Raw genomic sequence first — 24,495 nt, 5'->3', positions numbered from 1 at the left:
ACAAAAAAAAAAAAAAAAAAAAACAATTCAAGGCGTCGACAGTGACATTCGTCGATAATTGATTACACGGCACATCTCAACTGCAATAAAAATATGTAAAAATATAAACAACACTCCCGGGAGTCGTGTGCGTCGACGACGCTCCGATTCTCCGCGACATGTTATTGATTTTTGAATGTGTTTATACGCCTGGCACGTCCACCGCCGCGTGCCGCAGCCGTATAGCGTATCGCAGTCGTCTTATCTGTGCGCCGCTGCTGCTACCCTACGTTCCATCGGTTAGTATAACAGCTGCGAACTAAAAAAACTTCGCGATGTCGTAGGCGACGGTGTTTAACTGCCAGAATGAAAAGGTATGGCAGGATTTAAAAATGATTTCATCGACTATTGTAAATTTCTGATTGTGACAATTTTTGGAGATATTATACAAATGAACCCTTTCAATATCGGCCATTGTACGAGCGGGGGTAAGAGAGTCGACAGTGTAGGGAATAGGCTTTTTCTATCCCAAGTCATTTTTAGTTCTAACAGGCAACAATTGAGGGAAACAATTCAAGTCTTTTACTTAGATGATCATGTTTTAATCGGAAGAAAAAATCAATACTAATTTTTATTCGTTTACTTATTCATATTTTTTATTTAAATAAATGGTGTCAACAAGTTTCTCACTATTTATTTCGTCACACATTTGTTTCGTTTTTTATACAGTAAACGTTGAAAAAAGAAGAGATTTCTCAAATCTGCTCGAGTTTCATTACCATAATTGTGTTTCTCCATCTACAAGCGAATCAGCGAGGCCCGAATCTTTGCGTTCTTTTGCACCACCTACGAGTGACTCAGCGAGTCCCGAGTTCTTGCGTTCTTTGAAACCTGCTATTGATTCGGGCAGTCCTGAATCTTTGCGTTTTACTGCACCTACGATCGATTCAGCGCGGCTTGGACCCTTGAGTTCTTTGATGTCCACGAGGAAATCCTCGCCTTCTTCCATAATTACAATCGAATCGACTAGTTTGGAATCGCGTCCTCTCGTAACTGCGAGTAACTCGAAGCGGCCCGAATCTTTGTGCTCCTTCACGACTGCGATGGAATCGGCGAGGCTCGAATCTTTGCGTCCTCTTGTAACCGCGAGCGAATCAAAGAGGCCCGAGTCTTTGTGATCTCTCAAGACTACGATCGAATCGGCGTAGTTCAAGTTTGCCTTTTTCTTGCTACATTCCACGTCCTCGAGTTTTTCCATCGTTGCGCACGGCTCGCATGTGTCTTCTTCCGGCCGCTGCTTCACTCTGTACCGATAACGCAGGCGTGGATCTTGATCGGCCGTCAGCCAGACGTGATGCAGATATCGGTTCATCAGCTGCTCGACCAATTGTTCGTTCTCGCGGGCGTACCTCGTGTCGCGCGCGTGTCGAAGAAAGAATCCACGCGACACTTGTTCGGCCAGTAGCCTGACGCAGGTCTGGCTGTACCTCTCGGGCAGCGCCAGCAGCGGCGACAAGACCGCCGCTTCCTTTTTCTTCTTCCTGATCGGCCGCAAGGACCTCTCCCTCTCTTGTCTCATTCTCTTTTCCAACTCGATGTGTTCCCTGTACGTTACTCCTTCCGCCGTTAATTCTTCGGGTCGTTTGTCAAGCAGCTCGTAGAGCGACAGGCTCGGAGTCATCGGGATGCTCTTGACTGCATCCAGGAAACATGCATCCTGGCGCCACGTCGCCTCGCCGTCCAGATCCGCCCAGCTCTGGAGCAGATCGTTATCGGCGAAAAATTGCATGATCGTGGCGATGCCTCGCTTCGGCAATTTCATTCGTTTCTCCAAGCACTCGACAACACCGATAGCACCGGCCGCCAGTCTTATTCCGAAGTAACCCGAACGCTCGTTGCTCGAGAGATCGTACTCGACGCCGAAGTGATCCTCCGTGGGGAAGGCGAAGCGATCGATATCGGCGCCACGATCCAAGAGCAGCTCGACCAGATCCGGCCGAAGATTCGCCACGGCCACCTGCAGCGGTGTCAGACCCCACTCGTCCTTCTCGTCGAGCTTGATCAGCCGGCCCAGCTCGTCGTTGACCCGGAAGAACAGCTTCATCAGATCGTCCCAATCGTCGAGTCTCTCGCAGATGACGTGCAGAGGCGTTCTGCCCTCGTCGTCGGCCAGATTCGGATCGACGTCGCCTCGTCTCAGCAGAAACTCCGTCAGCTCCGGGCTGCCCCGGCGCAGAGCCAGATGCAGCGGTCTCTCGCTGGCTCGTACGAGATCGGCGCCGCGCCGCAGCAGAAACTCCACCAGCTTCGCGTTGCCCCGACGCAGGGCCAGACGCAGCGGCGTCCTGCCCTGCTCGTCCTCGGCGTTGATCTGCGCCACCACCGACAGCTCGATGTCGTCGACCTGCGTCGACGCGTCGATCCGGACGATCTGCGCCGGTTTCGCGATCTCGTCGACCTGCGTCGACGCGTCGATCGTTTCGACCAGTGGCGACTTCTCGCCCTTCTGCGTCGTCTTATTTTTCAATGTTGGTTTTGACCTGCTGGCTCGCGTCCTTCTTCTTTTCGACTTTTTCTCGCTCTCGTCGACCTCCAGCGACTCCTCGAGTTCGACGTACATCAACGGCCTCTGGATCATGTCGACCTGCACCTCGACATGGCCTACCTGTATCGACTTCTCGATCTTACCGAACTGCGTCGACTTTTCGTTCTCGTCGTCGTGCTGCACCGGTATCAGGTCGTCGACGTGCACCCACATGGCGTCGAGCTGCACCTTCTGCAGGGTTTCGTCGTCGGCCAGTAACAACTTCTCCAGCTCGTTCTCGTCGTCCTGTACCTTCGGCAAGTTTTCGGCGTCGTCGACCGGTACCGACTCGTCGCTCTCGTCGTGCTGCACCGACGCATCGTCGTCCTCCTGCTCCGATATATCGTCGTCGTCTTCGTCGTCGTCGTCGTTCTGCGAAAATATACCATCGTCGTCTTGCTCGTTCGCGTCCCGCACCTGCTTCCTCCGTCTGCGATCGTAAATCTTGAAGAACAATTCGGCCAGCTCCACGAAGTCGTTGGGCCGGTCGCAGATGACGTGCAGAGGCGTCGTGGCCTCCTGGTTGAGCAGATAGGCGCGGGCGCCCTCGTTCAGCAGCAGCGCCACCAGCCTGAGCTTGCCGTGGCGCAGAGCCACGTGCAGCGGCGTCCTGCCCATCAGCTCGTCGCGACAGTTGACCAGCAGCGGCCTGTACTCGTCGCGCGCGAACTCGAACAGATACCTCGCCATCCTGTAGCCGTTCTTCGACTCGTTCTCGCAGATCAGGTGCAGAGGCGTCAGTCCCTGGCGATTGGCCAGATTCGGATTGGCCCCCCTCTGGAGCAGCGTCTTCACCAGGGTCGTGCAGCCCCAGTGCACCGCGAGATGCAGCGGCGTGTTGCCCGTGTCCGGCACCGGGAGATTCGGGTCGTGGCCCGCGTCCAGGAATTTCCGCACCACGTTGTCGAGGGCCGCCTGGCAGGCCGCGTGCATGTGCGTGAATCCCGCCTCGTCCCGGTAATTCACGTCGAACCTGTCGTAGATCCGGAAGAGCATCGGCATGATGTTGCGGTTTCTCACGCGAGGATTCATCAGTCGCGCCTCGTGGTGGATCGCCGTGACGCGAGTTTCAAACGGCTCGCTCGGCTCGCGATCGTCCCTGTAGCCGCTGTTGAACGCGAACTCGACCAACACCGGTCCGGCGCGTTTCACGATTTTTCTCCAGCCCACGGGATACATGTGCGATTCGGGCTCGACGGCCTGTAAGAGAAGCCAGTCCATCTCCTCGGTGCTGAAGATCTCTCGAAGATTCGGAGCCGGACCGACCCAGAACTGACACAAGTACACCAGGAGGTCGTGGAACATTCTGTATCTCCGCTCTTCGTTCCTCCAGTCGAATAATCGCAATTTCTTCAATTGTTGCAAGTGAGGTAGATTGAGCCGCTCTATTCGGCGTTTTTCCGCTAGTTGTCTTTCTTGTTCTTCTTTTATTTTTAATTTTTTTTCCTCTTTTCTAGCTTTTGCTGCTGCTTTTCTTTTAGCTTTTCTAATTGCTTTTTTATTAGCTTTTTTTTCTTTTTCTTCTTCTTCTTCTTCTTCTATTGTTTGGCATTGTGGACGTTGGGCAGAGTCCTCACCGAGTTGCAGATCGTTCGTCGTCATAATTCTGATACGCCTATAAATATCGATTTTAATATAGGTATTAGTAAATTGTCAAAATATCAATTTTGACGAGTCAAATGCTTGCTCATTATTAAATGTCGACGTTTCATCAGGATGCTCATACAAGTACATAAAGAAGGAAGGTGTTACAAACATTATCTTGTAAATTGTATGTATTCGTGCTTGTTACAGTATCCTGATGAAGACAAGGAAACCTTATCGAAAAATCGATATTTAGCAATAAACAATCATTCGACTCACCAAAATCGAAATTTTGACAATTCAATACCTATACAATGCTCACTGAGTGAAGTTTGACAAGTTTTTTTAAAAAAATCACTTTTAATACTTTCGTGTATTCAACGAAATACTCGCGTGAATCGTTACTGGACGTATTCCTCTCAACGTTCTGAGTCTCGAGCCGTATATATAGTGTAGTCGTTCAGCGACCCGATAATTTGAACACAACACTAAATCGAGATAAGATTATACTTGGTATATACATACAGATCGATGCTTGATATTATTCCGGTATGGTAGCTGAATAATTTAATAATTTGAACGGCACTCATATATGACGAGACAAAACTTTTGTTAGAAAAGAAAAATAATATCTCAAAAAATTGTTGTACCACTTTTTCTTGCTCTCTCCATCATTCCAGTCAAAATTCATTATTTATTTTGTATTTATTAATTCATACTCGCGATGTTGAAAATCTGTGACATCGAGAAATGTTTTTATTTCTACAATCGTTCGTTGCCTATGTACTCTCATTGTTAAAGAGACAGGAGTAAACGCGCGAACCCCGATTCATGCAAAAGCAGACAAGATGTGCCATCGCGGTATATATGCTCGACACAGCGACAGTTTCAACGCGATAACAGCAGCATGGCATGTCAGTGGGTCGCTTCGGTAAAGTTTTGCGGCCGTAACGCAACAACTCCGAGCTTTTTTTCATAACCTCGACATTTTTCAAAAATAAAAAACAATTTTGATGACTAGTTGCGATTGTTACGATTGTTGAACCGGCAATAATACACCAACGTGTCGTTGTTTGTTCGACTAAAGTCAATTTACATGTTGTCGTGAGTTTATAACTGCCTTCAATAATCTGTAAAATAATGAAAGCAGACGATGGCGAAAAAGTCCAACCAAATTCACCGAGTGAATCTCAATCGTCCTCTGCGACTCCTTGGGAATTCGAAGATTTATATCCTCAGAGGAGAGGAGCTCCGAAAAAAATCAACTGGTGGAGAGCCATGTGGGGTCTCGAGGGTAAAGAAGAGATTGAAAAGATGAAATGTGAAAGGCATGCCTATTGGGCTATGAGAAATCGTTGGTTTGACTTTTTAAATTATTTATTCAATCTGTGCTGTCAATTGAAATGATAAATTACTATAAATTACTATTTGATTTAAACCTTATTACAGATCCTCTTGTAAAGGTCTTGATAGGAGCATTGAATTCAGCAGGATGGTATGTTGATTCTTAATCTATCCATTCATTTGTCACTTTGAACAGTTCTGATAATTTAACAAGTTTTATGAAATAATTTCAGTGAGTTTGACATGACCAGACACATATCTTGTGAAACGTGTGATAACAGAATAGCTGGTGGCTTTGATCCAGAATTTAACCAGGTAATTTTAGTTAACTTTTTGATAGTTGTTTTACTTTAAATTCATGAAAGAAAAATAGTAATTTTAATTATTGACTCCAGGTTGTTATTTGTCAAAATGTGGCAAGGAGAAGAAAAACTGTGCAAGGAACACTCATTCATGAATTGATTCACATGTTTGATTATTGCGTAAATGATTTGGATTTCAAAAATATTCGCCACTTAGCGTGTACAGAAATCCGTGCTGCAAATTTGGCTCATTGTAGTATAATGAGTGCTTGGGTTTCTGGTACAGCCAAACCTTGGCATTTCAAGGGCAAGCACGCTGTAAGAATAATTGAAATAACTACTTTAAAAATTCCATGTTCTAAATACAGAATACTGTGAAACATTTATTTATTTTTCAGGATTGCGTTAAACAAAAAGCATTGACTTCAGTTATGTCTGTGAAAAAAATATCCAAAGAAGAAGCGATGAAGGTGATTGATGAAGTATTTCCTCAATGTTATGCTGATTTAGAACCCATTGGAAGACAGTGCAGGAGAAATTCAGTAGAACCATTTTTGGTGTGGGAAGAAGCACCTATGTACGGATACGATTATCATCTGTAGAAATGAATAATGTAGAAAAAAAAACTTGTAAATGTCATTTGTTAAAACTTGTACTATAACTTTGTAATGTTAATGAAATAAAACAAATTTTATGATTTTAGAATACTACATAAAGTTTGACAATGAATGAAACGAAAGACCTAAGTCGTGTTTCAAAATGTGCAAAAATTCGCGAACCCGCAAACAGATTATAAGTGAAGCCTAAACGTATGATTTTGGCACAATTCGCACGACAATCTGAGTTGACTCAAATCCCTGTTATATTACTGGCGCGAAACAATAGAGTAGAACGTCCATTCAAGAATATGCGATGATGAATTTGCTCGGCAGAACACGCGGTACTACCACGAGCACGATGTCTCTTCGTCGTATAATAAAAATGTATCGTTGAATCGTGCCTTTGTACAGTTGAATATAGTTGTTTTGTTGACTTTTTTTTCAACTTTCCATGTTGTGATGCTGTTCAATTTAAACAGGCGATGTTATCCAGTTGATATTTGTATATAAAAAAAAAATCCGTTGAGTTTTAGCTCTTAACGATTGTTGTTCGTGTGTCCGTTTATTGTTGACAAGTGCAAATTATATTAATTACAAGATAATTTCAAAATGACGGAATTTGTTGACGGATGGCTTCTCGGAGATATACTCGGCGAGGGAGCTTACGGAGAGTGAGTAATTATTTGAACAAAAATTCAAATGAAATACAGCAGCCGGTGTTTTTTTGTATTGTTGCACCACGCAAATTAACGCTCTTCTTTTCCTGGCAGAGTTCGAATGGTCATTAATAAAGTAACTAATGAAGTAGTCGCGATGAAGATGATTGACCTGGAAAAACATCCAGATGCAAAAAATAATGTCAAGAAAGAAACGACGATTCATCGCATGCTGCGAAATCCATATATTATACAATATTTTGGGCAGCGAAGTGAGGCCAATACAGAATACATATTTTTAGAATATGCTTCGGGTGGCGAACTTTTCGATCGAATAGGTATGAACAATTTTTTCAAAGTAAAGTCTACAAAGTTCATTCATCCATCCGCTACCTATTTTCTCCCATTCTTTTAGTCAGATAAACTTCTATCCTCAGTTATTCCTTTAATTTCATTAAAATATAGGTAAATAATACATTGATATAATAAAATATTGTGTGCTTTATTTAATGCTCTAACTACAATTATTTTTATTGTTGCAGAGCCTGACGTTGGAATGCCTACAGAGGAAGCTCGCAAGTATTTTAGGCAACTCATTTCGGCAGTAGAATATCTTCACAGTAGAGGAGTAGCACACAGAGACTTGAAACCAGAAAATCTTTTGCTTGACAGCAATGATAATTTAAAAGTAACTGATTTTGGACTAGCTACAGTATTTCGAATCCGTGGTAAAGTACGTCTGTTGGATAAAAAATGTGGGACTCTGCCTTATGTAGCTCCTGAAGTGTTGGAACGACCTTATAATGCTGAGCCTGCTGATATTTGGTCATGTGGTATAATATTAATTGCATTGCTAGCTGGAGGTACAAAATTAATTTTCTTTATAATTAATTTTTTTCAAAAATATAAGTGTAAGTAATATTATTATTTTCAGAACTTCCATGGGACCAAGCTGGCAAAGATTGTCCAGAATATATAGCCTGGCGAAACAATGAATACATTCATTTGACTCCATGGAAAAAATTGGAAACAACAGCATTAGCTTATGCACAAAAAATATTACGACATGAACCAGATGCAAGGTATACACTAGAAGAAATAAAGAACAATAGGTGGTTCAAAATTGGTTACTCTAAAGGTAATTGTCTTGTGACAGATTTAAAAGATGATATAATTATTTTCATGATAAAATGACTCATACTTGAACCTTCTTGTATATAACAGATGAATCAAATCCACACAAAAAGATTGTTGCAAATGAACCTAAGATTGACAGAAAAACAGAAGCTTTCTGTTTCTCTCAACCTTCAGAGTTACCTCCGCTTGGTATTAACAGCTTGACAAGCATGCAATTAACAGAAAGAACTGGTCTGTCTTTCTCGCAGCCTGTGTGTGTTGAAGATTTATTTGTTTCAAGTCAACTACCTCTTACTCAAGCAAGCCAGGTAAAATTAAAATTTTTAATTAAATATCTGATTATAAAAATCATTTTCTTATAAAAACTTTCAGAGTTCTTTCCAAAATTTGGTGCGGCGTATGACACGCTGCTTTGCATCTACTAATTGCGAGGAGACCATCAAGACTTTGACGAACTTGTTGACCAAAAATAATTATCATTTCCGTGTCAATGATTTTGGGACTGTAAGTTTTTTGAAACAAATTATAAATTAATGGAATGATCAGATTCTTATAACAGGTTTATCATAATTACGTTATTTTTGCAGATTACTATTTCAACTGTAGATAAAAGAAAAATGCCTTTGGTATTCAAAGTTAATATAATAGATATGGATAACAAAACAATGATTGACTTCCGTCTGTCCAAGGGATGTGGTATTGAATTCAAAAAGGAATTTGTAAAAATAAAAGCTCTTATGAGCAGCATACTGCTCAGTACTCGAACAGACACAGAAAAAATGGAAAATACAGAAAACACAGAAAACACAGAAAACACAGAAAAGATAGAAAACACAGAAAAGACGGAAAAGACAGAATAAATATTTTTATAAATTTTTTTAGAAATGAATGAGTAATTAATTCTGATAAGCAATCCCATTTTTAATTAGTCAAAATTCAATAGATGATTTCAAGTTTATTTACAATTAGCTTTCATAAAATATTGCTTTATGCATCTGAGATAAAGCTTAGTAAGATTTTTCGTGTAAAATATTTGATATAAAATATAACGTGATGCAATTACTTTTTCAGCTTCTTAACGCGTTCATTTAAAGCACTAATATCGTTAGTAATGATTTCAAAGTTGTTGCTAAAATTTTTTTGCATTTCTTGCAGTAGAACTTGATTATTTCCTAATGATCCTTTTATGTTTTGTTCCAAGTCTTCCAATTCTTTTAGTCGATTGACGAACTCTAAAGCTGTTGAAGAAAAATTGAAAAATGAATGATCTCATAAAGTAAATAATCTAATTATGCAAGAAAACAGGCCTCAATTAATAAAAATAACAAAAATTTTTTACAATTAAAAAGTTACCTTTTCCATGCAAACCACTCAAGGCTACCAATCTATCAATAGTTTGAGGCAGTACTTGTGAGACACTTTCTGTTTGCTTCACAAGCTCATATAGTTCAGAAACCTATAAAGTATAAAAAAATTAAAATTCAATATTTAACAATATCAAAATGAAAAAGTGAGCTTACAGTTTGTTCATATTTGTTATCTTCTCCTGCTTGTTCTTTTTTTTGTATAACAGTATCCATTTTATGCAGTAATGTGCTCATTTTATTTTCTAATATATCTAATTGACTGCTATTGAGCAAACAAGCATTAGCCATTAATTTTTCAATTGATTTTTGGATCCCTTGAGTTTTAAGCAATTGAGAAGTTTTAGAAGTACTATCAGTAGGTTGTCCTATTAAACTTTCCAAATGACCCAATCTTTTTTCCAAGTGACTGATTCTAGCAACATCTTGTACCTTAGCTTTATCTGGAAAGTAAGTCATTTGATATTTAAGAGTTCCTTTTGCAACCTCTTGATTTCCTTTGTTAGTTTCTTTCTGAGTAGCAGCACTTGATGCATTCTGTTGTTTGAACAATTCGATTTGCGCTTTCAGCTCCCTATTGGAAAATAAAAAAATTCTCTTTATAAATTCAGAATTATACTAGTTAAAAGTGTAAAATATTCAAAAGAGCTTACTTAAAACGAAGTTCTTGATGATTGGACATAGCTGAAATAGAATCTTTGCCTAAGATTTTTTCAATATCTAAAGAATCCAATTCTTTTCCAGTATTTTCTATTTGATTAATTATATCTGCTAAGGATTTGGGTTCTTCTTTTCCTTTTGTATATTCCTGAAAATAACATTAGACATTTATAAAAACAGTTCATTTTTATCTCTAGAACATTGAATAACTACATACTTTTATCTTATTAATTTGTTCCAATAATTCTTGAATTTCAATTTTTATGCGTTGATATTTTTCAATGGGTGTTTCATCTTCTCCTCTTCCTGACAGTTTCCATTCTCCAGAACTAAAACAAATATTTAAAAATATAAGCAATTTCTCTTTAATTTATTCATAATCTACATGTTAATTGAAGTGAAACTTCTATTTTTTAATAAAAATAACAGTGATTACATACTGAACCTTGTAACCCAGTTTAGCTTTCATAGTGATAGTGTCTGAAAAGTCAGCATCGTGCGAACTGACTCGTTTATCTTTGAATTTATTGTACGAGTCATTAGCATTCACATAAATTTTTTCAATAGCATCACTTTCATCCTGAGAATGTAAAAACATTTGTCAAATATGCCATTAGTACTATTTCAAAATTGACATCAGCGACATTACATACCCCTGCATATTCTTGTAGAGGTTCATTTGGCTGAGGATCTTCAGTTTCATACACATCTGGTTGATCTCGAGCCTACAAAAAATTCGGTGTCGAAATTCATTTGATGTTTATTTGATGTTTATTTATTCAAACTGTCGAAACTTACGATTCCAGGTAGTTCGGCGTACTTGGGATCAATCATTGTTTATTGTCTCTTTGTAAAAAGTAAACACTACTGGTATAGATATGATAATACTGTCACAGGGAGACACTCGCACTACGTACTGTGTCACTTCAGTACCAAACTCACCACGATTATCTGATCAATGTATATAATTCTCAGCAACAGATAAAAGAATGACACCAATGCCCAGAAAAATTACTACCCGTAGAAATCCCTTTAAAAAATCCCGGAGTCGAGATTATATTCAATTATGGTCAAAACCCAACTCTTTCTTGTCATTAAAGTATACGACTGCTCTATCCATGGATTTGTAATTTTGTATATCTATATATACGCACTGTGTATACATACACACAAACGAGAAAAAAATCGGAGCGATGTCTACAATGTAGTGATCCAGTGCGATATTTTCAGTCTTCTACATTTAAAAATTACACCAACATGAGTGTAGGTATTAAAGCTTATAGCGATTTTCAAGATTGTTTTCGATCGTCGGAAGCAACTGCGAGCGTTTCAAATTCTTATGCCAATAAACAAGTCACAGATTTTGCTATTGTTTGGAAATCGTGAATTTCAATTTCACTTTGACGGAGAGTTAGCTGTACTATGGTAAAGAAAATTGATTTTGTTTATTTTGCAAATTGAACTTGAAATTGATTCAACTTCGAATTTTTGTTGAAAATTAGCACAGAATAATTTTAAGCATACAAATAAATTGCATTGAACCACATTTGCTCTTTCTATGAATGGGAATTGTTTGTCCTGCCCTCGGGAATCCCATCAGAAAGATTCCATCCCTGCTTCGTTCTATTTTGGTGGATAAAAAACCAAGCAATATTCAGACTCTGCTTTCACGTCATGTTATTGAAATATCACTCATTTTTCACCTCTTTAATCAATGAGTACAAACACTATTCACTTCTGAATCTTGCATAAGTACAAAACCAAATAAAACCGCAGTTCCCGAGTGATTTTTCTACGTTCATTTTACTGCATAAAACATGCACTCGATCATTTCAATAAATATAAGCTTTAAACATCGTGTGAGGTTGAAGAATGCAACTCGGGAACTTTTGCATTCAAAATCTACTTAAGTACTTCGCTTCTTCGTTGCCACACCAGGGATCGCAACGGTATCGTTTGATTCGCAAAATTTAAAATTCTCGCAATCGTTCTACCGGCATTCTATTCGCTCGACGCATCGAGTGTAGACACCCATGGTCATTATAAAGGGCACGAAGAAAAACAAAACGCCGAGCTGAACTGTCAGTCGGCCGTCGTCACGAGGCACAGTACAAATACACACACACAAGCACACGCACATTTTTCGTCGTCGTACATGGGTCACGATCAGAAAGTTTTCGCCGAGCAACATTTGGATTGCCGATTAAGAACGATATCCGGGGCAAAAATCATCTAAAGGTCATCTTCGCAACTGCAGCGAACTCCATCCTTTGTCAACAAGATGGCCAAGTTCCAGAGGCCGGAAAATGCGCTTAAAAGAGCCAATGGTAATATACATTATAATCTTGTTGTTCGATCGATCAGCCATGAGTTATTTGTATTGATTCGGAGTCGTGTGTGAAGTGTATAAAATCGCGGGATGCCTCGACGGTCGAGTGTTCGAGGTTTTCAATTATAAGTTCAAATGCGATTATCAGCGCGGCACGCTGATGGCGCGAGAACGAGTTTCAAACAATGATTTTTTTTACCCTTCTTTCGCGATGCAATTTTCGAAAACATAGACCTGCCGAATTTACTTTTCAATGTATGCAACATAAGAATTTAGTCATTAAAGAACGAAATGATTTCTTGTGTTCCTTGACACTTACTTCATTTATTTTCATTTGCAGAATTTATTGAAGTTGGCAAAAAAAACAGAGCTCTTGATACACTTCAAGACCTTTTCAAGAACAGAAGACGTTGGACTGGCACTTGGACGGAATCAGTTCTTGAACCAATAATGTATAAATATTTATCATTATGCGTGGAACTACAAAAATCTCACGCTGCCAAGGAAGGTCTCTTCCAGTACAGAAATATGTTTCAGGCTGTAAATGTAAGCAGCTTGGAAATGGTTATCAGATACTACTTGCGGCTGGCAGAAGAAAAAACAGAAGCAGCTCGAAAACAAAGTCAACAAGCTGTACTTGACATTGATGATCTTGATAATATTGCTACTCCTGAAAGTATTTTACTTTGTGCTGTCAGTGGCAATGATGCACAAGACAGAAGGGATAGAGCAATTTTGACCCCATGGGTCAAATTTTTATGGGACTCATACTGCCAGAACCTTGATCTATTAAAAATCAATGCACATCTTGAAACTTTGTACCATGAAATTGCTCGCATGGCTTTTGCATTCTGTTTGAAGTATGTCCGCAAGACTGAATTCCGCAAATTATGCGAAAAACTGCGCAAACATCTGGATGACATCACTAAATTGCCTCAAGTACCAGCTAATGTTTCCATCAACAAAGTGGAAACTCAGCAACTCATGCTAGAAACTAGATTGATTCAATTAGACTCAGCAATTCAAATGGAATTATGGCATGAAGCCTACAAAGCTATTGAAGATATTCATGGTCTAATGAATCTTTCTAAAAAATTGAAATCTCCTAAAACCATGGCCAATTATTACCAAAAATTAGTAATGGTTTTCTGGAAAGCAGGCAACCATTTATTCCATGCTGCTGCTTTGTTTAAGTTATTTCAATTGTCACGAGACATGAAAAAAAACATGTACTCAGAAGAACTCCAGGAAATGGCTAATAGAGTGCTTTTGGCTATTCTGTCAATTCCACTGCCTTCTGCTCATCCAGAATACGACCGTTTCATTGAAACTGATAAAAGCCTAAATGAGAAAACACAAAAGCTTGCTACATTAGTTGGGTTGCTTCAACCTCCTTCCAGAGCTTCCTTGTTGAAGGATATTGTTCGACTCAATGTTGTGAATTTGGCTTCACCCCCTTTTCAGGACTTATACAACTGGTTAGAAGTGGATTTTCATCCTCTTGAACTGTGCAGTCGAATTGAATCTGCTTTCTCCCAATTGCCACAAGATAAATTGAGCCCATTACTGCAGTATATTCCAGCCTTGAAAGACTTTGCACTTGTTCGCCTAATCCACCAGGTATTTAAAATTTTTTAAATTATATGTATTCAACATTTTTTAATTTTATTTAACAAAAATGCTTTGATTCATGTAGATCGCTCAAGTCTATCAGACAATCAAATTGACTAGATTGATTGAGCTAGCTAAATTTACCGATGCGTTTCATCTTGAACGGATTCTAGTGGATTGCGTGCGTTTCAACGATATGCAGATACGTATCAATCATGGCAAGCAAATCATCCATTTCGGAGTTGACTTGTCTGAGGCTCAACGCGAGAATCATCCCTATGGTCCAGTGCTGCAAGCTATGCCATCCGAGCAGATTCGATGCCAATTGGTCAACATGGCGAATGTGCTTCATCGCGCCAACAATATTATCAATCCAAATACAAAGAAACAAGAGCGCGAAAAGCTCCGTGCACAGTTGGTGCAATATTATCACAATACTAAATTGAAAGAGCACAAACGCATCCTTGAGCGTCAAAAGATTATTGAGCAGCGCAAAGAGTATATTGAGCATATCAACTATGTGCGCGAACAAGAGGAAGAGCGTCGCCAAGAGGAGATCCAACGTCAACAACAATTGGCCGAACAAAAACGCCTTGAGCAGGAGAGAGAAGAACGAGAACGTAAACGTCAGAATTCTGAGATTCAACAGATCAAGAACCGCACGTTGAAGGAAAAAATGTATCAAATCTCGAAAACGAGTCATGGACAGAAGTTCCTAAAAAAACTGGATGAAGATGAAATCAAGAAGCTCGATGCCGAGCAAATAGCTGCTCGCGAGATTGAAGAACTGCAAAAAGAGCGCAAAGAGACTCTACAAAAACTTAAAACTCAAGAAAAGAAAGTCGATTATCTGGTGCGTGCAAAACGCACCGAGGAAATTTCTCTTATCATCAAAGCCATGGAGGAAAAAACCGAGCAAGCAAAGCAGCTGTGGGAACAACAAGAAGCCGAGCGTATCCAAGCCGCTATCGAGGAACGTAAAGAGATGCAGGCTACTCGTGAGCGACTTGCAAGAACTAAGGAGGAAGCTGAAAGCTTCTTGGAGAAAATCATGGCAGAGCGCAAGAGTATCTACTTGGAAAAGTTGGCCGCTTTCGAGACTAAGCTGGAACAAGAACGTGCCAAACGTTTGTTGGAGAGAAAGATCCAACGAAAGATCGATCGCAAGCTCCAATGGGAGAGAGAAATCGCAGAAGCGGCTGAGAGAAAGAGGATTGAGGAACAGAGGGCTCAGCTCGAAGAAGAAAGAGCTAAGCGAGAAGAAGAAGAAAAAGTTAAAAAAGCCGAAGAAGCTGAAAGATTGGCCAAACTCGAAAGACAAGCTGAAATTAGAAGACAAAAGGAATTAGAAATTGAAAAGAAACTGGAAGAGGATAAGCTCAAGGCGTTGGAAAAAGACAAATCTCGAGCTCCTTCTTGGAGAACGTCTTGTAAGCACCGCTTGATATTATATATATTAATTAATTTTTTTACACATAATTATTTTACAGATGAAGAAGAAAGAAGTTTCCGTGAAAGCTCTTGGCGTAGCACACAGGAACCACGCGAACATGACGGTCCCCGGAATCGCCACGGCCCGCGTGATCGCGATGGACCTAGAGATCGCGACGGACTAGGAGATAGGGATAGCCCGAGTGATCACGACGGACCAAGAGATAGGGATGGCCCGAGAGATCGTAACGAACCAAGAGATCGTGACGGACCCAGTAACCGCTTTCGAGATGGTGACGACTCTCAAAATAGCGATGGTCCGAGATGGCAGCGAGTTGGCGATCGCAGAAGGGATCGCGATCGTAATTCGAATAGAGGAGACAGCAACCAGGAGGGACGCTGGTCCAATGACCGCTACAGAGATCGTAATACTGGCGGCAGCGTAAGGTCAATGGCGAACTGGAGAGTCGCCAAAGAACAACCTCCAGCGCGCGATCCGCCGAGTTGAGAAGTCAAAAAGTAAGACTCCTCGGATCTTATTTTGCTTTCTTTACGTTATGTGATATTTGAGAGACATTCATTTCTAATTTATTTTGTTTTTTTTCAGGTGGAGGAATACTAGGTAGACCAAAATATTATAGTTACCGCATATTTTTGTAAGTTAAAAATCCATTGTTACTTTTAGTAAATTCCTATATTGTTACTTATAAAGTTATATATTTATAAATTTACTAATATAAAGTTATCTACATTTCATAAGAATAGAATTTATTTGCTTCCTTTTCTACTATCTTATAATGATAAATGTTTAAATAATTTTGAATTTTTTTCAAAAATACTGTTGAAGCCGTAAAACATAAAATTCTCTTAGTTACATTATTTTCGCGGATGGTTCTCAAATCAATAAATTAGAAAAATGTGAAAATTGAGGTAAATCCTGTGAAAGCGTACTATTTAGATCAATTCATATTGAAATACATTGTTCGGGCATTATTTCTATATTATTAAATGATGAAATGAGCGTCTTACTATATTGCATTTAATGTAAAATAGAAACATTTACCGTAAATTGCTATTCGGTATGTCACTTATCACTATTCGAAAGTTATGATACAATTTTCAAAATTATCGCGGTTATACTCGCCACTCGTAAAATGATGCTTGCGTCGTCGCGGTTACTGACTTGTCTCTAGTCTCGCCGACCCCAGCATTCCACCAGCGGCACATATAGCGAGGCCATGTTGAAATTCGCCTACATGTAGGTAATCGTTGCGGCGATATCATGACTGGTGGCGTGCCGCATCGACGTAGACTATTTCGCAGCTAATGAAAAAAATTCATTCGCCATGGGATCGCTCGATTCCCCGAAGAATCGAATCAATTATTATTTATAAAATAAAGTGGTAAAAATAATTTTTTTCTCTTATTAAATGATATGTATGTTCAAGTCTCGTAGTAGATAAATAACTGCTAGGTTTCTTTTGAAGTTAATAAGTTAAGAGAATGAATTTGTAAAAACATTGAAGGAATAAAACCAATAATATTTTGAAATATAAATTTGCAATTCCTTTTTTCAATTGAAAGAATTTAAATTTCATTACTGGACTCCGAAGATCATCTAAAATGTGAATCATTCTGAAACTCATAGAACTAAAATAAATTGAAAATACATTGATAACATAATTATTTTGATTATTTTTAGTTATCGCGAGGCAAAGAGCATAATAATAAAAACACATTTAAATAGTTTTCAGTAATGCAATTCCCATTATATCTTTTGTTCCGACCTACAAGTGAAAACAATTGTTTACGTGACATCCAAAACAATTAGTTTTTTTCAGAGCAGAGTTGATCTCCAACGTTTATTTATAAACATAACGAGTTTCGTCCTACGAGTATTTGCATAACGATTGAGTAGTAATTTTTTTCACATCGTATAACATTTAATTTTCAAATAGACTGTTATCGTGCTATTCTTTTAATTTTTTTATACTTGCTTTGTTCCAACCTTCGACTATTTAATTCAATTATTATTCAACTATTATTATTTGCAATTTACGATTAAAAATCAAGTAAACGCAGTACAGTGAGATCATAATTTTAAAATGTTCGCGCTGAAACATTAGGATACGATTTAAAGTGGAGTCACGTACGCAAGTCGACTCCCTCTGCATTTCAGGAACCGCAAATAAGATTTCGCCTTGGCGGAGTCGAATGGAATTGCACAGCCGCGACCCGCCACGAGGCTATCTGAATTTACAGCCTAAGCCGTTCTATCTCGGGTATTTTTTATATAAAAAAGTTTTCGCCGAGCAACAATTTTGCGATCGAGAGCCATCCCCGAGGGGCCGAGACGAAGGATTTAGTCCTTAAACCACTTCATTCTATATGCATATTACATCGTTGACAGACAAATCATCTGTTCAATATCGATACTGCTGTGAACACCATCAAATCCCAACAAGATGGCCAGGTACGGACAGAGGCCGGAAAATGCGCTCAAGCGAGCTAATGGTAATATTCAATAATATTATTGTTCAATCAATTAGCCATAACTTGTTCGTATCGGTTTGGAGTCGTGTACAAACTTACTAACTGCAAGCCGCTTAATACTCAAGCCATTGATTTTTTTTTTGGTTAGAGGTTGGAATGCGATAACCAACGCGGCACGCCAATGGCTTGAACAGGCTTCAATATTTCTTTCTACCTTTAACTGCATTTCTTTTACCTTCTTGGAAATATCATATTCGCGATTTTATTCATGATAAACTAATCAATGTTTGGTCAATGTTCTACCACATTTACTTTTTAAAATTTTTAAGCACCATGAATTAGTATGCAGTTATTGGTTTAATATGACAATATGATAAAACACTGATAGTTCATGTACAACATATGCAATCCAAATAAAATCAATTTTTGTGTGTCTTAACATTATTATGTATTTACATTTCTGATGTGGTGAATTTATTATTTACAGAATTCATTGAAGTAGGCAAAAAAGCCAGAGCTCTTGATACACTTCAGGAAGTTTTTAGGAACAAAAAATGGACTTACAATTGGGCAGAATCGGTTCTCGAACCGATTATGTACAAATACTTGGAATTATGTGTGGAACTGAAAAAATCTCATATTGCCAAGGAGGGTCTCTTCCAGTACAGAAATATGTTCCAGGCTGTCAATGTAAGCAGCTTGGAAAATGTTATCAGATACTACTTGCGTCTGGCCGAAGAAAAAACAGAAGCAGCTCGAAAACAGAGTCAACAAGCTGTTATTGACATTGATGATCTTGATAATTTAGCTACTCCTGAAAGTATTTTACTTTCTGCTGTCAGTGGCGAAGATGCACAAGACAGAAGCGATAGAACTATTTTGACACCATGGGTCAAATTTTTATGGGAATCGTACTGCCAATGCTTGGAGCTATTGAGAACCAACGCACATGTTGAAACTTTGTATCATGACATTGCTCGCATGGCTTTTGCATTTTGTCTGGAATATGTCCGCAAGACTGAGTTCCGCAAATTATGCGAAAAATTGCGCAAACATTTGGAAGATATCAGTAAATTGCCTCAGATGGCATCTAATGTCTCTATCAACAAAATGGAAACGCAACAGCTTAATCTAGAAACTAGATTGATTCAATTAGACTCAGCAATTCAAATGGAACTGTGGCAAGAAGCTTATAAAGCTATTGAAGATATTCATGGTTTAATGAACTTATCCAAGAAATTACCTGTGCCCAAAACAATGGCTAATTATTATCAAAAATTAGCAATGGTGTTCTGGAAAGCTGGAAACTATCTTTTCCACTCTGCAGCTTTGTTCAAGTTGTTCCAATTGTCAAGAGACATGAAGAAAAACATGTCCTCAGATGAACTCCAACGAATGGCAAATAGAGTTCTTTTAGCCACTCTGTCAATTCCACTGCCTTCTGCTCATCCAGAATTTGACCGTTTTATTGAAACTGATAAAAGCCCTCAAGAAAAGGCACAAAAACTTGCAGTATTGCTAGGTCTTTTGCAACCTCCTTCCAGAGCTTCCTTATTGAAGGATATCGTTCGTCTCAATGTTGTGAATTTGGCTTCACCCGCTATTCAGGACTTATACAATTGGTTAGAAGTTGAGTTCCACCCACTTGATCTTTGTTGTCGCGTTGAATCTGTTGTCACCACACTTCAGCAAGATGAGTCCAGTCCGTTACTGCAGTATATTCCAGCGCTGCAAGATTTAACACTTGTCCGCCTAATTCACCAAGTATGTATACTATACTGATAGAGTATTTATTCATTGCTTTAAAATTTTATTTAACAAAATTTTTTGTTCAATTTAGATTTCTCAAGTCTATCAAACAATTCAATTGACTAGATTGATTGAGTTGGCCAAATTCACCGACGTCTTTCACCTTGAACGTCTTTTAGTAGATTGCGTACGTTACAATGATATGCAGATACGTATTGATCATGGCAAGAAAAGCATCCATTTCGGAGTTGACTTGTCTGAGGCCCAACGCGAGGATCATCCCGATGGTCCAGTGTTGCAAGCTATGCCATCCGAGCAGATTCGATGCCAATTGGTCAACATGGCGACTGTTCTCCATCGCGCCAACAATATTATCAATCCAAATAAGAAGAAACAAGAGCGTGAAAAGCTCCGTGCCCAGATGGTGCAATACTATCATGACACAAAGGTGAAAGAACACCAACGTATTCTTGGGCGTCATAAGATCATCGAAGAGCGCAAGGAGTACATTGAGCATATGCACTATGTGCGTGAGCAAGAGGAAGAGCGTCGCCAAGAGGAGATTCAACGTCAACAACAATTGGCCGAACAAAAACGCCTTGAGCAGGAGAGAGAAGAACGTGAACGCAAACGTCAGCAGTCTGAGATTCAACAGATCAAGGACCGCACATTGAAGGAAAAGATGCAGCAAATCTCGCAAACGAGTCACGGTCAGAAGGTCCTGAAAAAACTTGATGAAGATGAAATTAAGAAGCTCGATGCAGAGCAAATCGCCGCTCGCGAAGCTGAAGAATTGCAGAAGGAGCGCAAAGAAACTCAGCAAAAGCTCAAGTCTCAAGAAAAGAAGGTCGATTATCTGGAGCGTGCTAAACGCACCGAGGAAATTCCCCTTATCATCAAAGCCATGGAGGAAAAAACCGAGCAAGCAAAGCAGCTGTGGGAACAACAAGAAGCCGAGCGTATCCAAGCCGCTATCGAGGAACGTAAACAGATGGAAGCTACTCGTGAGCGACTTGCAAGAACTAAGGAGGAAGCTGAAAGCTTCTTGGAGAAAATCATGGCAGAGCGCAAGAGTATCTACTTGGAAAAGTTGGCCGCTTTCGAGGCTAAGCTGGAACAAGAACGTGCCAAACGTTTGTTGGAGAGAAAAATCCAACGAAAGATCGATCGCAAGCTCCAATGGGAGAGAGAAATCGCAGAAGCGGCCGAGAGAAAGAGGATGGAGGAAGAGAGGGCCCAGCGCGAAGAAGAAAGGAAGCGCATGGAGGAAGAGAGAGCTAAGCGTGAAGAAGAAGAAAAGGCTCGAAGAGCTAAGGAAGAGGCGAAAGAAGCTGAAAGGTTGGCCAAGCTCGAAAGACAAGCTGAAATTAGTAGACAGAAAGAGTTGGAAATTGAAAAGAAATTGGAAGAAGATAGACTCAAGGCAATGGAGAGAGACAGACCTCAACCATCGAGTTGGAGAAAGAATCGTAAGCACCGTTCAATACTTTAAAATTTTTACATTTATTATTAAAATTTAAATATAATAACACTTTTCATCTATTTTACAGTTGGAGGAGAATCCGTTGGCGGTGGCAGCTCTTGGCGCAGCAAACAGGAAGCACGCGAACGCGACGGTCCCCGGGATCGCGACGGCCTTCGTGACCGCGATGTCCCGAGAGATCGCGACGGACCAAGAGATCGCGACGGACCAAGAGACCGCGACGGTCCCCGGGATCGTGATGGACCGAGAGACCGCGACGGGCCAGCTCCAAGATGGCAGCGAGGTGGCGATCGCAACATGGATCGTGATCGCAACATGGATCGCGATCGCAACATGGACAGAGAAGACAACCGTGACAGACCTCGTTCCGATTTCCGCTTCAACAGAGACCGCAATTACGATCGTAATATGGACCGCGACTCGAAGCCCATGGAAAACTGGAGGAACGCGTCCAATGTGAAAAAGGAACAAGCACCAGCACGCGATCCACCGAGTCGAGAAATCGAAAAGTAAGTATCCTTTGATACTTTGCTCTTACAAGATATGATTTTTCGACGTGATATTTTAAAAACATGTTTGCTAATTAATTTCGTTTTTATTTCAGGAGAGATCCTCCAAAAGAAAACAAAGAGGAAAAGAAGAATGACGATGACGGCTGGGCAACAGTCACACGACGTTAATTGTAAATAACATTCGCTAAGGTTAATTAAAGTTTAATGTAATTAAGTTTGCTTAATAAAAAATAAAAAAAAATAGCTTAAAAATAATAAATGTTATAGTTTTTTATTTACTTATTATTATACATACATTCCTTGATAAAATTATAATTACAATTGCTTAAACTGACTTAAAGTACTATGCATTAGTCGCACCAGTTGTTGAGCCTGCAGCATCTGTTTTATTGACTGATTGATCTGGTAGTAAGGACGGTGGTATCGTTAGAGTCTGAAATAAAAAATTCACTCAATGTATCTCATTGTGATATTGAACATATGAAATAATGATGGAAATAAATTGTACCTGTCCAGGTAACATTGCTTCATATTGGTGCCTTAAAGATTGTAATTCAAAGTTACAGGTGTTTAAAGCTTGTTTTAATTCATAGTGAAGAACAATGTCACTCCTCAACTCATTGAATTGTTGACATATTTGTTCAGTCGGAGGTGGATTTGAATCTATAAATATTAAGTGAGACATACTTTAATTGTTCGAGCAATATAATAGATAACTTTTGAAATCTGCCTATTTTACCTATGTTTAATTCAACTAGTGTTTGTTCTATGCCTTTCATCTTCTTCTGTCCTAAACTACTAGGTAGTTTGATCCTCTGAGAACGTAGTGAAACACCACTATTTTTAACATCCGGAAACTTAATACCAGTTGGTTCAGCCACATGTAATTTACCAGTCTGAAATGAATATTTTATGGTATGATGAAGAATACAAAAATATTTTACTACAATGAATGTATAATATCATTAACGAGCTTACATTAGTGGAGTCAGATCTGCTAACTTTTTGTCTAGAAGTAGTGTTAGTCTTTTTCGAAGACTTCCTATCATTTTTCTTAGTTTCCGCTTGATTATCAGCAGCAGTAATTAACTTCTGCAGATCCTGGGTTTTGCGATCTCTCTCTTTCTTACGTTGCTCAATTTTCCTGAGTTCTATAAGCAATGTTTGTTCCTCTTCTACTTGTTTTTGAGTGCGTTCAAATAGTTTTTTCAATTGCTCTTTTCTTTTCTTCTCGTGTTCATAATCATAGTGGTAGATTTTTTCATGTTGGTTTTTAACTTTGTTTAGACTTGCACAAACTTGGTAATACCTAAAACAAAAATATAGTTTTTTTGTATCAAAATAATGAACTTTATTGTAATCAATTGCTTGAATGTCAAAAGCATTTACCTGTTTTTTAAATCTTCTACTGATCTCGCAGTGAATTTTTTGTCCCACCTGTCGTGTATAATGATAAATCTTAAATCGAATCTTTTACACAAGTCAAACAAATGATCAGTTTCAGCCTCTGTCCATCCACTGGTTACTAAATGCTGTACATATTCTGTGTGAGTATACGTTGGAATAGGCACTTTCTTGTTGAACCCAGCGAAGGGATATTCTTTTCCAGCATCGACCACTCGCCTCCAATGATGAAAGGTAGCTCCATCGGTTCTGGCAGGATTGGTAAAGGGCGTCCATTCCCAAGCTCGAACCCTTTTCATGCCCAGTTTGGCTTTGATCTTGCTGTAGCCTTTTCCAGTGTCAGTGGGATACAGCGGTGGCACGACATTGTTGTCCTGGCGTATCAAGGCGTAGACCTCGCGGTTCATGCCCTCGGGACGTTTCGACGTCCTCGTATTTTCCGGGCGTTTTCGGGCCCTCTTGTCGCTGCCTAAAATTGCCTCCTTGGTCACCTCCGGGGCGGCCGGGGTCTCCAAGTCCAAAATATCGCGTACGTCGGCCATGGCACCGATAAAGTTTTTAATTACACTTTAAACAAAAACTCGACGACGGGAACAATGATTATCGACTAACAATAAAACAAATTCACATTTCAAAATTATAAGTCACTTATTTTTGTAAATAAAACAATAAATAGACAGCACAGGTTTCAATGCTGACGACAACAGACATCGACTGTAAACATAACCTCGTGCAAATGATGCGGTTCGATTATCCCGGCGTCGTCGGCCGTCGAGCGCGTGTATTACAAAGGTTTGAAATTTTTCAGCGCCACGCAGCACTTTGCGCAGTCACTTCGACGTGTGCGGGCTGAACTCCGATCTCTCAGATGTCTCTCGGTTTTTGCCGATTCAGACGCTCATATCGATATGTGCTACTGTTAGATACAATAGATTATATTCGATTATAATTTTTAATAATTATTCATTAACTTTTAACTTTATTAAATTATAATCGTCGCAAAAAATTGAGTAAACATAGAAGCAAAGATGAGCGATTAAAGATTTCTTTTTCCTCTTTCCGAAAGTGTAACAACTTAAAAAAACAAAAAACAATTGTCTCGAATGAAGGAAAGTTTGGCGCTTAGCGTCTTTATTTATCAAGTGTATACGACTTACGGTCATTTTGCACGATAAAAAACCTGATGCGAAAAGAATCCGATGAAAAAAGTTTTAAGTTCTGCGACTGCGAATCGTACGGGAGCACGACTACAAACTTAAAAAAAAGACCACGCA

General features: G+C 39.6%; 6 protein-coding genes across 8 annotated transcripts; 3 read left to right on the top strand and 3 right to left on the bottom strand.

Annotated features, from left to right (window-relative positions):
- Positions 1–18: 18 nt before the first annotated feature.
- LOC106657060 lies at positions 19–4,633 on the bottom strand. 2 transcript variants are annotated; one of them, XM_023462930.1, is made up of 3 exons: positions 4,427–4,633; positions 2,924–4,178; positions 19–2,890 (listed from the first exon to the last, which is right to left on the bottom strand). In XM_023462930.1, exons 2-3 carry the CDS (start codon positions 4,163–4,165, stop codon positions 755–757), a joined length of 3,378 nt encoding a protein of 1,125 aa, XP_023318698.1. In that variant the 5' UTR covers positions 4,166–4,178; positions 4,427–4,633; the 3' UTR covers positions 19–754. The 2 variants fall into 2 exon arrangements, with proteins under 2 accessions (XP_023318698.1, XP_023318699.1); XM_023462931.1 differs by having other exon boundaries at positions 4,455–4,633.
- A 404-nt stretch (positions 4,634–5,037) lies between these two features.
- LOC106657064 (mitochondrial inner membrane protease ATP23 homolog) lies at positions 5,038–6,596 on the top strand. 2 transcript variants are annotated; one of them, XM_014378336.2, is made up of 6 exons: positions 5,038–5,501; positions 5,597–5,642; positions 5,725–5,806; positions 5,887–6,111; positions 6,192–6,422; positions 6,497–6,596. In XM_014378336.2, the coding sequence occupies exons 1-5, from the start codon at positions 5,288–5,290 to the stop codon at positions 6,393–6,395; spliced, it is 771 nt and encodes a 256-aa protein (XP_014233822.1). In that variant the 5' UTR covers positions 5,038–5,287; the 3' UTR covers positions 6,396–6,422; positions 6,497–6,596. The 2 variants fall into 2 exon arrangements, with proteins under 2 accessions (XP_014233822.1, XP_014233821.1); XM_014378335.2 differs by lacking the exon at positions 6,497–6,596 and having other exon boundaries at positions 6,192–6,490.
- A 126-nt stretch (positions 6,597–6,722) lies between these two features.
- Positions 6,723–9,247, top strand: LOC106657061 (serine/threonine-protein kinase grp). Its single transcript, XM_014378332.2, has 7 exons — positions 6,723–7,063; positions 7,163–7,386; positions 7,591–7,911; positions 7,983–8,186; positions 8,273–8,493; positions 8,558–8,689; positions 8,773–9,247. Exons 1-7 carry the CDS (start codon positions 7,002–7,004, stop codon positions 9,043–9,045), a joined length of 1,437 nt encoding a protein of 478 aa, XP_014233818.1. The 5' UTR covers positions 6,723–7,001; the 3' UTR covers positions 9,046–9,247.
- LOC106657063 (dynactin subunit 2) lies at positions 9,143–12,044 on the bottom strand. Its single transcript, XM_014378334.2, has 8 exons — positions 11,008–12,044; positions 10,863–10,934; positions 10,650–10,789; positions 10,427–10,538; positions 10,203–10,357; positions 9,706–10,123; positions 9,539–9,641; positions 9,143–9,423 (listed from the first exon to the last, which is right to left on the bottom strand). The coding sequence occupies exons 1-8, from the start codon at positions 11,041–11,043 to the stop codon at positions 9,245–9,247; spliced, it is 1,215 nt and encodes a 404-aa protein (XP_014233820.1). The 5' UTR covers positions 11,044–12,044; the 3' UTR covers positions 9,143–9,244.
- Positions 12,045–12,211: 167 nt separating this feature from the next.
- LOC106656826 (eukaryotic translation initiation factor 3 subunit A-like) lies at positions 12,212–22,015 on the top strand. Its single transcript, XM_023463008.1, has 11 exons — positions 12,212–12,536; positions 12,879–14,158; positions 14,235–15,579; positions 15,640–16,083; positions 16,188–16,202; positions 17,707–17,729; positions 18,046–18,094; positions 18,561–19,837; positions 19,914–21,291; positions 21,373–21,814; positions 21,910–22,015. Exons 1-11 carry the CDS (start codon positions 12,491–12,493, stop codon positions 21,983–21,985), a joined length of 6,375 nt encoding a protein of 2,124 aa, XP_023318776.1. The 5' UTR covers positions 12,212–12,490; the 3' UTR covers positions 21,986–22,015.
- Positions 22,016–22,069: 54 nt separating this feature from the next.
- On the bottom strand, positions 22,070–23,992 carry LOC106657062 (DNA methyltransferase 1-associated protein 1). Its single transcript, XM_014378333.2, has 5 exons — positions 23,207–23,992; positions 22,796–23,126; positions 22,557–22,713; positions 22,326–22,480; positions 22,070–22,250 (listed from the first exon to the last, which is right to left on the bottom strand). The coding sequence occupies exons 1-5, from the start codon at positions 23,761–23,763 to the stop codon at positions 22,161–22,163; spliced, it is 1,290 nt and encodes a 429-aa protein (XP_014233819.1). The 5' UTR covers positions 23,764–23,992; the 3' UTR covers positions 22,070–22,160.
- Positions 23,993–24,495: the final 503 nt, after the last annotated feature.

Source organism: Trichogramma pretiosum, unplaced genomic scaffold, assembly GCF_000599845.2.
Source record: "Trichogramma pretiosum strain Unisexual culture from Peru unplaced genomic scaffold, Tpre_2.0 scaffold14, whole genome shotgun sequence".
NCBI classification, from domain to species: Eukaryota; Metazoa; Arthropoda; class Insecta; order Hymenoptera; family Trichogrammatidae; genus Trichogramma; species Trichogramma pretiosum.
This window is presented reverse-complemented; position numbering and strand designations above follow the sequence as displayed.